At 36.6% G+C, this 17,789-nt stretch overlaps 1 protein-coding gene across 8 annotated transcripts in view; it reads right to left on the bottom strand.

Moving 5' to 3' along the window:
- Positions 1 to 17,789, bottom strand: part of GRIK1 (glutamate ionotropic receptor kainate type subunit 1) — a 423,802-nt gene that overhangs the window by 156,383 nt on the left and 249,630 nt on the right. For 6 of the 8 annotated variants that reach the window (XM_060010398.1, XM_060010401.1, XM_060010399.1 and 3 more), the window contains exons 2-3: positions 6,002 to 6,169; positions 2,159 to 2,416 (exon numbers count right to left, since the gene is read on the bottom strand). In XM_060010398.1, the coding sequence (XP_059866381.1) occupies positions 2,159 to 2,416; positions 6,002 to 6,169 (426 nt within the window). The remainder of the gene's footprint in view (positions 1 to 2,158; positions 2,417 to 6,001; positions 6,170 to 17,789) is intronic. The other 2 variants (XM_060010407.1, XM_060010405.1) reach the window with 1 other exon arrangement.

Here is a 17,789-nt window from a genome sequence, read left to right as displayed (position 1 = left end):
CATTTACATTTTTAATGTCTTTGGGAGTAAAATCATTTTAACATGAATCGTCTCTAACTTAATGGGCAAAATACAGACTCATTTGGATTGTCAATTTCAGCAAGTATATATTGAGCAACTGAGTTCAGGTGAACTTAACAAGGATGAAAGGAGATTTCAGTTTCTTGTAAAAGGTAATAGAAATGATAGTTTGAATTTCCTCTTATGCAAAATGGCTGTCAACTATGGGTACTCACTTAAAATCAAAAGGGTGGTTAGGACATCAACTTTTATGTTATCCTTTTGCAAATTATATTTTTTCTAAATACAATTATGCTCACACCTTTAGTTGAACTCTTTCTTAAATTAAATCCAGATGCCTCAATATTATTCATTGATTTGTTTTCCTTTTAGATGGCCTGGCATTGCTGGAACTGGTAGAAATAGTGAGAGAAAATTATGCTATAGAGTGTACTACATAATGAGAAATAGTATTATTTTATTAACTCGTGGAATTCTCTATTTACAAAGGTAGACAACATGGAAGGCCTTACCATACCTATATATAATATCTATATTTTAAGGCTCTTTAAATATACTTATGGAGTTCCTTTGATAATATATTTTCTTCCTTCACAGCAAGCAAGTGCAGCTCTAAAAATACGAGTATCCTTCCCAGTAGGACTGTTTTGAATATAATATTTATAAATTATATATACAATCACCTACCTTCACTTCTTTCTCAAATGAGATGAGATATAAGAAAATACATAAATGTATAATTCCAATCACAATAGTCACTTTTACCTACAGTTTAAAATGGAAGCAGGATTTAGTGCCAAATAGAGGAGGCTCACTATTCATCCTCTGAGGAACAGTAAATGCTAGTGCTTGGTGGAAATGAGTGAAAAAAATGAAATACTATTAAAAAAGTTCAAAAGTGCTTTGCTTTGTTAATTTTCACTGATACTTTTATTAGTCTTATTACCAAATGTGTAGATTAAGGAAAGGAGCTAATTTCAATTCTTGAAGAAAAAATATTCAGAAAGTAAACAGTACTGTGTTAGGTAGCAGATTATAAAAATAAAAAGATAAAATTCCAACTTTTTGGAATTCCTAGTCTCAAAAACATTTAAGCAGATAATTGAAGCATGTGATATAATGCTTATATTTACACCCTGCTACTAATTCCTAATGTCGTCTCAGTGAGCTTTAAAAAGAAATGATATTTGGGTGTGATCATGGAGAATGAGGGAGCTTATCACCTTGGGGGTTATGTGGAGGATTATCCAAAGTTAGGGGCCAGCCTCAGAAAGAAAGAGTAGGGATGGACTTGGGGGTATTTAAGAAGTGATGTAACAGTACAGGGATGTAGAGCAGCTGGTGCCTGGGTTAATGGAGATGAAAATGATTAGATGGTGAAGAGCTTTAAATTAGAATTGGACTTTCCTATGTGGACAATGAAGAGTCACTGGAAGAATTTAACTGAATAAAAGGGATCTGGAACTCCAACAAACCTCAAAATGTAAACAGGAGGCAAAGGGGGAAGGCGCCAGTGAGAGAAACTTCAAATGGGAGAGAGTCAGAGAAATGTCTAGTGAGGCGCTGAGCACCCCATGTCTGTCCTGCATCCTAAAATAAGCAGACAGAACAAAGCAAGCTTCACTAAGGGCTCATTACTGGGGTTCATAGTCCTTTTCGCATGAAATGGTCAGATTTTATTGATACAACCTCTAACATTATTCCTCTGTGTATGTACTTTAGAAACTTTTCAAGGCATTAATGCAGCTACTTATTGAATTGGAATCATACTTCATGGTCAATTTCAAACTTTCTCTGCATTATTTAAGAATGGAGTCATGGTCAGTCTTAACAGAGTTGGATACATTAAATTACATCTTTAATATTCAGATTGGATTACAACATATATTAATAAGGTGATATTTCTTTTAAAAAAGTGCCTTAAGTTTGATGATGAATGGGTCATCAGAAAGGGTCAACTCACCAAAAGGAAAAGGAATTAGCTACACATGGCATTTCCCAATTAGAAAACTCAATTAGCTTCATATAAAATAACATGTTCATGCACTCTGCCTGATGAGTCAAGACCTGTAGCAAATTCTGGTTCCCTTTTTCCAGACCAGACATGGCCATGTGAGGGCTTGTGTGAGTCCCATACCTGTGCTGTCTTCATACACCACAGTCACTGTTTTCCAGTTGTAGTAGAGGACCAGATCCAGGACCGCTCTGCTGATAGCTGCATAATCTGGGTAGAGGTTGACGTAAAACAGGTCTTTGTTGTCCACTGAAGGGTGTTTCCAGCGAGTCTGTACATGTGGAACTTCGAGAGCATTGCAAATAGACTGCACAGCACTGACAGAGGAGCTATGGGAAGGGCCAAAGAGAGCAGCCACACCAAGAGCCAGCTGGTCACATGCTGATGTCCACAGACAAGGAGGGGGTGGAGAGGGAAAGCAGGGAAGAGGGGAGAGAAAGAGAGAGTTCTGTGAATTTAATCTTCCCTTTCATGGTTCCTCCTTATTTTCGCTATTGGAAACTATTATCCACTCTCCATCTGTATGCTGAGGAAATATGCTTCATCCAGCTTCCAATATTCCTGAGATACTAAATATTAGAGATGTAAATGGAGAAATGATTAGCAACACATCACAAGGCCAATTCCCTGCAAACAAAAATGAGCTGTTGGTCTCACTTCATTACTTTTTTTTTTCTTTTTAATTTGGTCATGCCACGCGGCATGTGGGATCTTAGTTCCCCAACTAGGGATCGAACCCCCAGCCCCTGCATTGGAAGCATTGAGTCTTAACCACTGGACTGCCGGGGAAGTCCTCATTTCATTACTTTTAATCAGATGGAGTCTAAATCTCTTGCTTGGTGTGGTGTTACCCAGAAGCACTCAGAGCTATTCTTTAAGCCATTTGCCAAGTGAATGTCATATAAATCAAGTTCTGTCATCTGGCAATGTGGCAATGAAGGTATTAATGGGTCAGAGAATTCAGAAGACTCTCTGGATGGCTGCAGAGTACTTTAGTTCCAGTCCTTCCCAAAACTCAGAAAGGAGGTCCAGGATATTGAAAAATTGCTAAAGAATGTTAAGTGATACTGATAGCTAATTAATTATAGAATAATAGATTAGCATAGCTTAAAGGGATCTTAGAAGACATTTTCTCCAACCCACTAATATCATAGGCAATGAAGTGAGTCAGGGCCACTGGACAGTGGCAGAACTGACCAGAGCCCAGGGACCCAGCTCAAGGACAGGCTTCTTTCTATTTCAATATCAGCCAACATGTACACAAAAAATAATTTTTAACATTTATTTATTTTTTGCATTATAAGATTATATACACACATTGAGATAATTTAGAATATTGAAAAGTATAAGGAAGAAAAAAGGCTCTGAAATTCCATCACTGGGATATCTATTCATAGTTTGGTGTTCTAATTTATTAAAAAATTGAACACGATATAGATACAGTTTGATACATTGCTTTCTGTATTTAACACTAAGTTTAATGCTAAAAGCACACCCTTTCCCCTAAGTCATCACAAATTCTGCAAAAGTATATTTTTAGTGTCATAGAATAGCCTAATCCATGAGTATGTCATTACTTATTTAACTAGTCCTATGATACTGAATATTTAAGCTGCTCCTAATTTTTGGTTATTATAAGTAATATTATAAGCACTTATCTTAGTTCTTATATTTTTCTCTAAATTTTACATTATTTTCTTTGAGTAGATTGAAATCTGTAATTAAAGGGTATTGATATTTTTAAGTCACTTGATACATATAAACCAAATTTCCTTCCAGAAATGTTGGGACAGATTATCTTCTATGACAATGTAAAATAGTGCCTACTCATTTTATGCTGGCATAAATTTATGCTGGCATTAAATATAAATGTAAAAACATTTCAAATTTACATTTTAATTCTAGTTTAAAGGGATTTGGAACTGCCAAGAAACAATAGTTGAATATTTGAATTAAATAATAGCAAAATATTTAAATGAAATTGTCAATTTTTATCATAATGCCATCATACAAATAAAAATAAGTATAAAAATTATATGGCTTTGTCAAAATTATCTGACTTGATTTAGAGAGAAAAATTAATAAGTAATATTTGAGAGCCATATTTCAAATATCTGTGGGACAGCAAATGTTCACAAGGAACTTTCTGACACTGTGCTCTTCGGTACTGAATTATCACATGAGGTATGAAGACATAACTTTCTGTATTAAGTGCTAGAAGTGAAAACTGTCCTCAGAAGCTCATTTTCTGGATGTGCTTTCATTGGTTAGCAAGAAAAAATGAGGGCATGAAAGTATATGAACTATTACTTCATCTAGAGTAGGCGGTGGATTGAGATTCCTGCTAATATTTAGCTCTGGGATGCTAATATTACTTGACAAAAAAGCAATCCTTTTGAATTCTGTTTGCCAGCAAATTACCAGTTTTAAGAAGTTTTGGGGGTGTTTAATTTACAAGTATGGCAGGTACTTCAGGTCACAAAAACGCTTTGGATTTTAAATGTGGTTGGCTTTCTGGGGTATTTATTCAACAATGTTTTGTGTGAGTGTGTGTGTGAGAGAGAGAGACAGAGAGAGAGAGAGAGAGACAGAGAGAAACAGAGAGAGAGAAACAGAAACAGGCAGAGACACAGAAAGGGAGATATGGAGAGAGGAAGATAGAGATCTAACACATAGAGATAATTTATGTAAAGATGCCTTGTAAACTTTAAAGTGCTGTATAAACATAGCATTTTATTATTTGTCATAGACAACTCTGACCTGTATAGTACCTACAACTCCATCCATCTTTGAAAATAAAATATTCTTATACTAAGATCATGCCATACAGTAAAAAAAAAAAAAAAAAGTTTCACATTTTTTTTTTTAAGGGACACTAAGAATCTTGCAGAAGAGTCTACTAGGTGCAATCCAAACTGGGTTAATTCTATGTGGAAACAATCAATATTTAGTTACTTAGAAATCAGCATGAACATGGCATTCATTGTATTCCATTTACTTGTGTGTGTTTGATGGGCAAAGCTTTCCTCTAGGAGAGAAAGAGCCTCTCCTATTCTGGGGTTATGTACCCACACAAACTCCTGTATGGAGGTCCAACAACTCCCTAGTTAGAGGCCAGCCTTCAAGCATGTCAAATGTGGCTTCAAAGAGTCATTTTGGAAGTGTCTGAAGGATGTGCAAACAAGCCCCACCCTTCCAATGACTCTTTCCATGAGACAAACCTTGCAGCCTGCGTACAAATTAGATTACTTTTTAGGAACTTGTCTTCTTTTCAGATGCAAAAGGGAATCAAATGCGGAGATTGTTCTCCTAGGTTCAATTTTCTTTGACCCCAAGTCCCTTGCTTGCTTGATTGCTTGTACCGTTCCATTAATTTTTTTCTTAATTTTTTCCTTTTTTAAAATTGACATATAATCAACACATAACATTATAACATTTCAGGTGTAAAACATAATGATTCAATGTTTATAATCTTCACATTTCTATGATCTGTGGAAAGGGGTTAGAAAATTATTTGAGAGGATGGTAGGTAAACCCAGTAGCTCACAATCTGTTAAGATTCAGGTTGTGAATTCTGTGTGTTGTGGGCATTTCCACATGCTAATTGCGTATGACCTTCCACAAAGTTTTATTTGACTGCACTGTACAATTTCATGGTGGTGTCTCACCCTCAGGAAGGAAAAAACAGATCAAGCTTGACATTTTCCATTCTCAGCTGAACCAGTTAATCATAGAGTGGAGGGCACTGAAGGCTAAGCTAATCAGAAAGGCCCAGAAAACAGAGCTAGGCAACATCCATTAGGATGGTTCAGATTGTACTGGACAGTGACATCTTGCACCAAAAGTTCCTGCAAACCCATTTGCACAGAGATGTCCACTTTGAAAAAGAGCAGGTAGCAAAAAGAAGTTGACTTGTAGAGCAGACATATCACCCAAAGAAGGTTTTAAAAGTGTGAAAATAGTTACCTCTCCGTGAGGCTTCAAAACTATCAAAAAGGTTAATTCTCTGAATGTCATAGGTTAATGTGGTGTTAGGCATCAGGGTTCGATTTCTGTTAATGCTGGTGACTGCAAACTTGAACGCTAATTCTTCAACATTAACAGGTTCATTTTCCACAGTTTCAAAAATTCCTCCTGCAGAAGCAAAAGAGATGCATGAGAAGCATTAGTTACATTATTCATGTGCATTTTTCAAAAAGAAGAATATAAATGATACAAACAAAAGGCCCAAAAGAATAAAAGCAGGAATGGTCAGAACAGATCCCAAAACCAGTGTTAAAAGTTAAGTGTATCAGCATGTGTCAGATGCAGATAAAATTTCATACATGTGCTTAAGATTTCAAATCCAATACTGGACTGTGTAATACCTATCAGACGGTGAATGAACGCTAAATATTTACTACTATGTAAAGTATGACTGATAATATGGTGGAGGATGATTTTCTACCGTTTGGACATGAATCACTCTGTGGTTGACCTAAGCACAATTTCAGTTTTATCCTGGTAGGATCATCCTTCCTTAGAATGAAACTCCTGCTATTCAGAAGCAGACATTCTAGACTCCAGAAGCATCATGCAGAGTTGAGTAGAGTCAAAATGAGTCATATAGGCATTTTTTTCAAATGAAAATATCTCTTCTTCTTTGTGGCTCAGAATTCTGGGGTCATATGCTAGAACTTTCCAAAGTGCATGGGCAGATTCAAAAAACTATGTTCTACATTTGTTTTGTTTTGTTTTGAGAAACTGGTCCTGCCCCAAAGCAAACCTGTATCCTGTCTCTGGAGAAATAAATTCCCCCACTCAAACACATGCATTAAGCCTCTGATATCTTAAAAATGAGGACCTCCACAAGCAACAATACAAAGTATCAGCACCTAAAGCCTCATCAGAGAATTCAGCTCTGGCTTTGTTGTTGACAGAAGCAATTTAAGTATTATTAACTGCATATTCTTAATGTACTTTAAGAGCTGTCCTGGGATTATCAACAGAAACAGAACATACAGTAGAGGCTCTTAGCTGGCCTCTGCTTAACTTACTCCTTGATTGACCAATAAACCTCATTTTCTTTGAAAAAACATATGAATTGGTGTCCATAGAATGCTGAATACTTATAACTAGTAGATTACTTTCATCTACTATCACCACTGAGTGATTCCTTACCTAAGGCCAGTTGTAGGATTTTAGCAAACTTATATATATGTTAGATTGGTTTGCGAGCGCTTCAAGTTTTCCCTCCACTCAAAAAAAAAAAAAAAAAAAAGATAAGGGAGCTTCAAGATGGTGGAAGAGTAAGACACAGAGATCACCTTCCTCCCTACAAATACATCAGAAATACATCTACATGTGGAACGACTCCTACAGAACACTTACTGAACGCTGGCAGAAGACCTCAGACCTCCTAAAAGGCAAGAAACTCCCCCGCGTACCTGGGTAGGGCAAAAGAAAAAACAGGGACAAAAGAATAGGGACAGGACCTGCGCCTCGGGGAGGGAGCTGTGAAGGAGGAAAGGTTTCCACACACTAGGAAGGTCCTTGGTGGGTGGAGACTGTGGGTGGCAGAGGGGGGAAGCTTCGGAGCCGCAGAGGAGAGCGCAGTAACAGGGGTGCGGAGGGCAAAGCGGACAGATTCACGCACAGAGGATCACTGCGGAATAGCACTCACCAGCCCGAGAGGCTTGTCTGCTCACCCGCCAGGGCGGGCGGGGCCTGGGAGCTGAGGCTTAGGCTTCGGAGATCAGACCCCAGGAAGAGGACTGGGGTTGGCAGCGTGAACACAGCCTAAAGGAGCCTAGTGCGTCACGGCTAGCTGGCAGGGAGTCTGGGAAAAAGTCTGGACCTGCTGAAGAGGCAAGAAACCTTTTCTTGACTCTTTATTTCCTGGTGCACGAGGAGAGGGGATTAAGAGCGCTGCTTAAAGGAGCTCCAGAGATGGGCGCGAGACCCGGCTATCAGTGCAGACCCCAGAGGCGGGCATGTGATGCTAACGCTGCTGCTGCAGCCACCAAGAAGCCTGTGTGCGAGCACAGGTCACTATCCACACCTCCCCTCCTGGGAGCCTGTGCAGCCCACCACTGCCAGCGTTCCAGTATCCAGGAACAACTTCCCCGGGAGAACGCACGGCATGCCTCAGGCTGGTGCAATGTCACGCCGGCCTCTGCTGCTGCAGGCTCGCCCCGCACTCCGTACCCCTCTCTCCCCCAGGCCTGAGTGACCCAGAGCCCTCAAATCAGCTGCTCCTTTAACCCCGTCCTGTCTGAGCGAAGAACAGATGCACGCTGGCGGCCTACAAGCAGAGGCGGGGCCAAATTCAAAGCTGAGCCCCAGGAGATGTGCGAACTAAGAAGAGAAAGGGAAATCTCTCCGAGCAGAATCTGGGGCAGCAGATTAAAGCTCCACAATCAACTTGATGTACCCTGCATCTGTGGAATACCAGAATAGACAACGAATTATCCCAAACTGAGGAGGTGGATTTTGGAAGCAACAATATATATATATATATATATATATATATATATATATATATATATATATATTTCCCTTTTTCTCTTCCTGTGAGTATGTATGTGTATGCTTCCATTTGTGATTTTGTCTGTATAGCTTTGCTTTTACCATTTGTCTTAGGGTTCTGTCTGTCCATTTTCATTCTTTCTTTTTTTTTTTTTTTCTGTATAGTTTTTAGCGATTGTTACCATTGGTGGGTTTGTTTTTTGGTTTAGTTGCTCTCTTCTTTCTTTCTTTTTTTTTTATTACTTTAATTTTTTTTAAGAATTATTTTTAATTTAAGAACTTTTTAAAAAAATTTTATCTTCTTTCTTTCTTTCACTGTTATCTCCCTTTTATCTAAGCTGTGTGGATGAGAGGCTCTTGGTGCTCCAGCCAAGTGTCAGGGCTTTACCTCTGAGGTGGGAGAATAAAATTCAGGACACTGGTCCACAAGAGACATCCCATCTCCATGGAATATCAAATGCCAAAAATCTCCCAGAGATCTCCATCTCAATGCCAAGACCCAGCTCCACTCAAAGACCAGCAAGCTCCAGTGGTGGACACCGTATGTCAAACAACTAACAAGAAAGAAGCACAATGCCACCCATTAGCAGAGAGGCTGCCTAAAATCATAATAAGGCCACAGACACCCCAAAACACACCACCAGACGTGGACCTTCCCAACAGAAAGATAAGATCCAGCCTCATCCACCCGAACACAGGCACTAGTCCCCACCACCAGGAAGCCTACACAATCCACTGAACCAACCGAAGCCACTGAGACCAGACATCTGGAAAAGAATTCAGAATAATGATAGTAAAGATGATCTAAAATCTTGGAAATAGAATGGAGAAAATACAAGAAACATTTAACAAGGACCTAGAAGAACTAAAGAACAAACAAACAGTGATGAACAACACAATAAATGAAATTAAAAATTCTCTAGAAGACATCAGTAGCAGAATAACTGAGGCAGAACAGATAAGTGACCTGGAAGAAAAAAGGAGAAATAATACTGCACAGCAGAATAAAGAAAAAAGAATGAAAAGAATTGTGGACAGTCTTAGAGATCTCTGGGCCAACATTGAACTCACTAACAATCAAACTATAGGGATCGCAGAAGAAGAAGAGACAAAGAAAGGGGCTGAGAAAATATTTGAAGAGATTATAGTTGAAAACTTCCCTAATATGGGAAAGGAAATAGTTAATCAAGTCCAGGAAGGACAGAGAGTCCCATACAGGATAAATCGAAGGAGAAACACACCAAGACACATATTAATCAAAATATCAAAAACTAAACACAAAGAAAATCTATTAAAAGCAGCAAGGGAAAAACAACAAATAACATACAAGGGAATCCCCATAAGGTTACTAGCTGAACTTTCAGCAGAAATTCTGCAATCCAGAAGGGAGTGGCAGGACATATTTAAAGTGATGAAGGGGAATAACCTACAACCAAGATTACTCTATCCAGCAAGGATCTCATTCAGATTTGACGGAGAAATTAAAACCTTTACAGACAAGCAAAAGCTAAGAGAATTCAGCACCACCAAACGAGCTTTACAACAAATGCTAAAGGAACTTCTCTAGGCTGGAAACACAAGAGAAGGAAAAGACCTACAATAACAAACTTAAAACAATTAATAAAATGGTAATAGGAACATACATATTGATAATTACCTTAAATGTAAATGGGTTAAATGCTCCAAGCAAAAGCCATAGACTCGCTGAATGGATAGAAAAACAAGACCTGTATATATGCTGTCTACAAGAGACACGTCAGACCTAGGAACACATACAGACTGAAAGTGAGGGGATGGAGAAATATATTTCATGCAAATGGAAATCAAATAAAGCGGGAGTAGCAATTCTCATATCAGACAAAATAGACTTTAAAACAAAGACTATTACAAGAGACAAAGAAAGACACTACATAATGATCAAGGGATCAATCCAAGAGAATATACAAAATTTTAAATATATATGTGCCCAGCATAGGAGCACCTCAATACATAATGCAAATACAAACAGCCATAAAAGGGGACATCAGCAGTAGCACAATCATAGTAGGGGATTAACACCCCACTTTCACCAATGGACAGATCATCCAAAATGAAAATAAATAAGGACACACAAGCTTTAAATGATACATTAAACAAGATGGACTTAATTGATATTTATACGACATTCTATCCAAAAACAACAGAATACACATTCTTCTCAAGTGCTCATGGAACATTCTCCAGGATAGATCATATCTTGGGTCACAAACAAAGTCTTGCTAAATTCCAGAAAATTGAAATTATATCAACTGTCTTTTCCGACCACAATGCTATGAGACTAGATATCAATTACAGGAAAAAATCTGTAAAAAATAAAAACACATGGAGGTTAAACAATACAATACTTAATAACCAAGACATCCCTGAAGAAATCAAAGAGGAAATGAAAAAAAAAATACCTAGAAACAAATGACAATGAAAACATGATGACCCATAACCTATGGGATGCAGCAAAAGCAGTTCTAGAGGGAAGTTTATAGCGATACAATCCTACCTTAAGAAACAAGAAACATCTCAAATAAAAAACCAAACCTTACATCTAAAGCAATTAGAAAAAGAACAACAAAATAACCCCAAAGTTAACAGAAGGAAAGAAAACATAAAGATCAGATCAGAATAAATGAAAAAGAAATGAAGGAAACCATAGCAAAGATCAATAAAACTAAAAGCTGGTTCTTTGAGAAGATAAAAAAATTGATAAATCATTAACCAGACTCATCAAGAAAAAAAGAGAGAAGACTCAAATCAATAGAATTACAAATGAAAAAGGAGAAGTAACAACTGACACTGCAGAAATACAAAGGATCATGAGAGATTACTACAAGCAACTATATGCCAATATAATGGGCAACCTGGAAGAGACGGACAAATTCTCAGAAATGAACAACCTTCCGAGACTGAATGAGGAAGAAATAGAAAATATGAACAGACCAATCACAGGCACTGAAATTGAAACTGTGATTAAAAATCTTCCAACAGAAAGCCCAGGACCAGACACCTTCACAGGTGAATTCTATCAAAGATTTAGAGAAGAGCTAACACCTATCCTTCTCAAACTCTTCCAAAATATAGCAGTGGGAGGAACACTCCCAAACGCAATCTACGATGCCACCATCACCCTGATACCAAAACCAGACAAAGATGTCACAAGGAAAGAAAACTACAGGCCAATATCACTGATGAACATAGATTCAAAAATCCTCAACAAAACACTAGCAAACAAAATCCAACAGCACATTAAAAGGATCATACACCATGATCAAGTGAGGTTTATCCCAGGAAAGCAAGCATTCTTCAATATAGGCAAATCAATGTGATACACCATATTAACAAATTGAAGGAGAAAAACCATATGATCAGCTCAATAGATGCAGAGAAATCTTTTGATAAAATTCAACACCCATTTATGATTAAAACCCTCCAGAAAGTAGGCATAGAGGGAACTTACCTCAACAAAATAAAGGCCAGGTATGACAAACCCGCAGCCAACATTGATATCAATTGTGAAAAGATGAAACCATTTACACTAAGGTCAGGAACAAGACAAGCTTGCCCACTCGCATCACTATTATTCAACAGAGCTTTGCAAGTTTTAGCCACAGCAATCAGAGAAAAAAAAGAAATAAAAGGAATCCAAATCAGAAAAGAAGAAGTAAAGATTTCACTGTTTGCAGATGACATGATACTATACATAGAGAATCCTAAAGATGGTGCCAGAAAACTACTAGAGCTAAACAATGAATTTGGTAAACTAGCAGGATACAAAATTAATGCACAGAAATTTCTGGCATTCCTATACACTAATGATGAAAATTCTGAAAGTGAAATTAAGAAACCACTCCCATTTATCATTGCAACAAAAAGAATAAAATATCGAGGATTAAACACACCTTAGGAGACAAAAGACCTGTATGCAGAAAATTATAAGACACTGATGAAAAAAATTAAAGATGATACAAATAAATGGAGAGATATACCATGTTCTTGGAAGAATTAACATTGTGAAACGAAAAAAAACAAAGACAAAAACAAAAAAAAATGAGACTGAAAGTCACAAATATCACAGGCATAGTTATGATTTATGATTATTCTTTCTAAGAAAAAGAACTCGAGTTGGCAGACTCTCATTCAGAAAATTTACTTTGATCTTATTTTGAAAGAATAGTAAATAAATACTCATCTGTAATTTTTAAGTTAAAATAATTTGGTGGATGGGCAATTTCTTTCTTTTTTTTTAAAGTTTTGTTATTTATTTATTTATAAATTTATTATTTATTATTTATTCCTGGGTCAAAATATATACAAAGTTCTAACGTTTTAAATGGTTATTTATTTATTTTAAACATCTTTATTGGAGTATAATTGCTTTACAATGGTGTTTTAGTTTCTGATTTATAACAAAGTGAATCAGTTTTACATATACATATGTCGCCATATCACTTCCCTCTTGTGCCTCCCTCCCTCCCTATCCCACTCCTCCAAGTGGTCACAAAGCACCAAGCTGATATCCCTGTGCTATGCAGCTACTTCCCACTAGCTATCTATTTTATGTTTGGTAGTGTATATATGTCCACGCCATTGTCCCATTTTGTCCCAGCTTATCCTTCCCCCTCCCCATATCCTCAAGTCCCCTCTCTAGTAAGTCTGTGTCTTTATTCCCAACTTGCCTCTGGTTCTCCATGACCTTTGTTTATTTATTTTTGTAGATTACATATATATGTGTTAGCATACAGTATTGTTTTTTCTCTTTCTGACTTACTTCACTTGATATGACATACTCTAGGTCCATCTACCTCAATATAAATAACTCAATTTCTCTTCTTTTTATGGCTGAGTAATATTCCACTGTATATACATGCCACATCTTCTTTATCCATTCATCTATTGATGGACACTTAGGTTGCTTCCATGTCCTGGCTATTGCAAATAGAACTGCAATGAACATTGTGGTACATGACTCTTTTTGAATTCTCGTTTTTTCAGGATATATGCCCAGTAATGGGATTGCTGGGTCATATGGTAGTTCTATTTTTGGTTTTTTAAGGAACCTCCATACTGTTCTCCATAGTAGCTGTATCAATTTACATTTCCACCAATAGTGCAAGAGGCTTACCTTTTCTCCACACCCTCTCCAGCATTTATTTTTTGTAGATTTTTTGAGGATGGCCATTCTGACTGGTGTGAGATGATATCTCATTGTAGTTTTGATTTGCATTTCTCTAATGATTAATGACATTGAGCATTCTTTCCCTTGTTTGTTGGCAACCTGTGTAGCTTCTTTGGAGAGATGTCTATTTAGGCCTTTTGCCCATTTTTGGATTGGGTTGTTTGTTTTTTTGATATTGAGCTACATGTGCTACTTGTATATTTTTGAGATTAATCCTTTGTCAGTTGCTTCATTTGCAAATATCTTCTCCTATTCTGAGAGTTGCCTTTTTGTCTTGTTTTTGGTTTCCTTTGCTGTGCTAAAGGTTTCAAGTTTCGTTAGGTCTCATTTGTTTACTTTTGTTTGTATTTCCATTTCTCTAGGAGGTGGGTAATAAAGGATCTTGCTGTCATTTATGTCATAGAGTGTTCTGCCTATGTATTCCCCTAAGCATTTTCTAGTGTCTGACCTTTCATTTAGATCTTTAATCTATTTTGAGTTTATTTTTGTGTATGGTGTTAGGAAATGTTCTTATTTCATTCTTTTACATGCAGCTGTCCAGTTATCTGAGCACCACTTATTGAAGAGGCTGTATTTTCTCCACTGTATATTCTTGCCTCCTTTATCAACATTAAGGTGCCCATGTGTGCATTGGTTTATCTCTGGGCTTTCTATCCTGTTCCACTGATGTATATTTCTGTTTTTGTGCCAGTACCATACTGTCTTCATTACCGTAGCTTTGTAGTATAGTTTGAAGTCAAGGAGCCTGATACCTTCAGCTCCGTTTTTCTTTCTCAAGACTGTTTTGGATATTCGGAGTCTCTTGTGTTGCCATACAAATTGTGAACATTTTTGGTTTTGTTCTGTGAAAAATGCCAGTGGTAGTTTGACAGGGATTGCATTGAATCTGTAGATTGCTTTGTGTAGTAGAGTCATTTTCACAATGTTGATTCTTCCATTCCAAGAACATGGTATATCTCTCCATCTGTTTGTATCATCTTTAATTTCTTTCATTAGTGTCTTATAATTTTCTGCATACAGGTCTTTTGTCTCCTTAGGTAAGTTTATTCCTAGATATTTTATTCTTTTTGTTGCAATGGTAAGTGGGAGTGTTTTCTTAATTTCACTTTCAGAATTTTCATCATTAATGTATAAGAATGCAAGAGATTTCTGTGCATTAATTTTGTATCCTGCTACTTTACCAAATTCATTGATTAGCTCTAGTAGTTTTCTGGTAGCATCTTTAGAATTCTCTATGTATAGTATCATGTCATCTGCAAATAGTGACAGCTTTACTTCTTCTTTTCTGATTTGGATTCCCTTTATTTCTTTTTCTTCTCTGATTGCTGTGGCTAAAACTTGCAAAGCTCTGTTGAATAATAGTGATGCGAGTGGGCAAGCTTGTCTTGTTCCTGACCTTAGTGTAAATGGTTTCATCTTTTCACCATTGAGGACGATATTGGCTGTGATTTTGTCATATATGGCGTTTAATATTTTGAGGAAATTTTGAGGAAATATGCCTACTTTCCTGAGGGTTTTTATCATAAATGGGTGTTGACTTTGTTGAAAGCTTTCTTTGCATCTATTGGGATGATCATATGGTTTTTCTCCTTCAATTTGTTAATATGGTGCATCACATTGATTGATTTGTTTATATTAAATAATCCTTGCATTCCTGGGATAAACCCCACTTGATTGTGGTGTATGATTCTTTTAATGTGCTATTGGATTCTGTTTGCTAATATTCTGTTGAGGATTTTTGCATCTATTTTCATCAGTGATACTGGTCTGTAGTTTTCTATCTTTGTGACATCTTTGTCTTGCTTTGGTATCAGGGTGATGGTAGCCTCGTAGAATGAGTTTGGGAGTGTTCCTCCCTCTGCTATATTTTGGAAGAGTTTGAGAGAATAGGTGTTAGCTCTTCTCTAAATGTTTGATAGATTTCACCTTTGAAGCTGTCTGGTCATGGGCTTTTGTTTGTTGGAAGATTTTTAATCACAGTTTCAATTTCAGTGCTTGTCATCGGTCTTTTTATTTTCTATTTCTTCATGGTTCATTCTCGGAAGGTTGTACATTTCTAAGAATTTGTCCATTTCTTCCAGGTTGTCCATTTGATTGGCATAGAGTTGCTTGTAGTAATCTCTCATGACCCTTTGTATTTCTGCAGTGTCAGTTGTTACTTCTCCTTTTTCATTTGTAATTCTATTCTTTTGAGTCTTCTCCACTTTTTTCTTGATGAGTCTGACTAATGGTTTATCAATTTTTTTATCTTTTCAAAGAACCAGCTTTTAGTTTTATTGATCTTTGCTATCATTTTGTTCATTTCTTTCTGATCTGATCCTTATGATTTCTTTTCTTCTGCTAACTTTGGGTTTTTTTGTTGTTGTTGTTGTTGTTCTTCTTTCTCTAATTGCTTTAGGTGTTAGCTTAGGTTGTTTATTTGAGATGTTTCTTGTTTCTTAAGGTAGGATTGTATTGCTATAAACTTCCCTCTTAAAACTGCTTTTGCTGCATCCCATAGTGTTTGGGTCGTTGTGTTTTCATTGTCATTTGTTTCTAGGTATTTTTTGATTTCCTCTTTGATTTCTTCATTGATCTCTTGGTTGTTAAGTAGTGTATTGTTTAGCCTTCATGTTTTTTTATTTTTTACAGATTTTTTCCTATAATTGATATCTAGTCTCATAGTATTGTTGTCAGAAAAGATACTTGATATGATTTCTATTTTCTTAAATTTACCAAGGGTTGATTTCTGACCCAAGATATGATCTATCCTGGAAAATGTTCCATGAGCACTTGAGAAGAATGTGTATTCTGTTGTTTTGGATGGAATGTCCTATAAATATTAATTAAGTCCATCTTGTTTCATGTATCATTTAAAGCTTGTGTGTCCTTATTTATTTTCATTTTGGATGATCTGTCCATTGGTGAAAGTGGGATGTTTAAGTCTCCTACTATGATTGTGTTACTTTCAATTTCCCCTTTTATGGCTGTTAGCATTTGCCTTATGTATTGAGGTGCTCCTATTTTGGATGCATAAATATTTACAATTGTTATATCTTCTTCTTGGATTGATCCCTTGATCATTATGTAGTATCCTTTATTTTTTCTCTTGTAATAGTCTTTGTTTTAAAGTCTATTTTGTCTGATATGAGAATGCTACTCCCTCTTTCTTTTGATTTCCATTTGCATGGAATATCTTTATCCATCCACTCACTTTCAGTCTGTATGTGTCCCTAGGTCTGAAGTCGGTCTCTTGTAGACAGCATATGTACAGGTCTTGTTTTTGTATCCATTCAGCCAGTTTATGTCTTTTGTTTGGAGCATTTAATCAATTTACATTTAAGGTACTTATCGATATGTAAGTTCCTATTACCATCTTCTTAATTGTTTTGGGTTTATTATTGTAGGTGTTTTCCTTCTCTTGTGTTTCCTACATAGAGAAGTTCCTTTAGCATTTGTTGTAAAGCTCGTTTGGTGGTGCTGAATTCTCTTAGCTTTTGCTTGTCTGTAAAGGTTTTATTATCTGTGAAATCTGAATGAGATCCTTGCTGTGTAGAGTAATCTTGGTTGTAGGTTTTTTCCCTCATCACTTTAAATATGTCCTGCCACTCCCTTCTGGATTGCAGAGTTTCTGCTGAAAGTTCAGTTGTTATCCTTATGAGGATTCCCTAGTGTGTTATTTTTCTCTTGCTGTGTTTAATATTTTTTCTTTGTATTTAATTTTTGATAGTTTGATTAATATGTGTCTTGGCATGTTTCTCCTTGGATTTATCCTGTATGGGACTCTCTGTCCTTCCTGGACTTGATTAACTATTTCCTTTCCCATAGTAGGGAAGTTTTCAACTATAATCTCTTCAAATATTTTCTTAGTCCCTTTCTTTTTCTCTTCTTCCTCTGAGACCCCTGTAATTCGAATGTTGGTGTGTTTAATGTTGTCCCAGAGGTCTCTGAGACTTTCCTCAATTCTATTCATTCTTTTTTCTTTATTCTGCTCTGCAGTAGTTATTTCCACTATTTTATTTTCCAGGTCAGTTATCCGTTCTTCTGCCCCAGTTATTCTGC

Source organism: Delphinus delphis, chromosome 4, assembly GCF_949987515.2.
Source record: "Delphinus delphis chromosome 4, mDelDel1.2, whole genome shotgun sequence".
NCBI classification, from domain to species: Eukaryota; Metazoa; Chordata; class Mammalia; order Artiodactyla; family Delphinidae; genus Delphinus; species Delphinus delphis.
The sequence above is the reverse complement of the archived record's forward strand: the minus strand, read 5'-3'. Positions and strand labels throughout refer to the sequence as shown.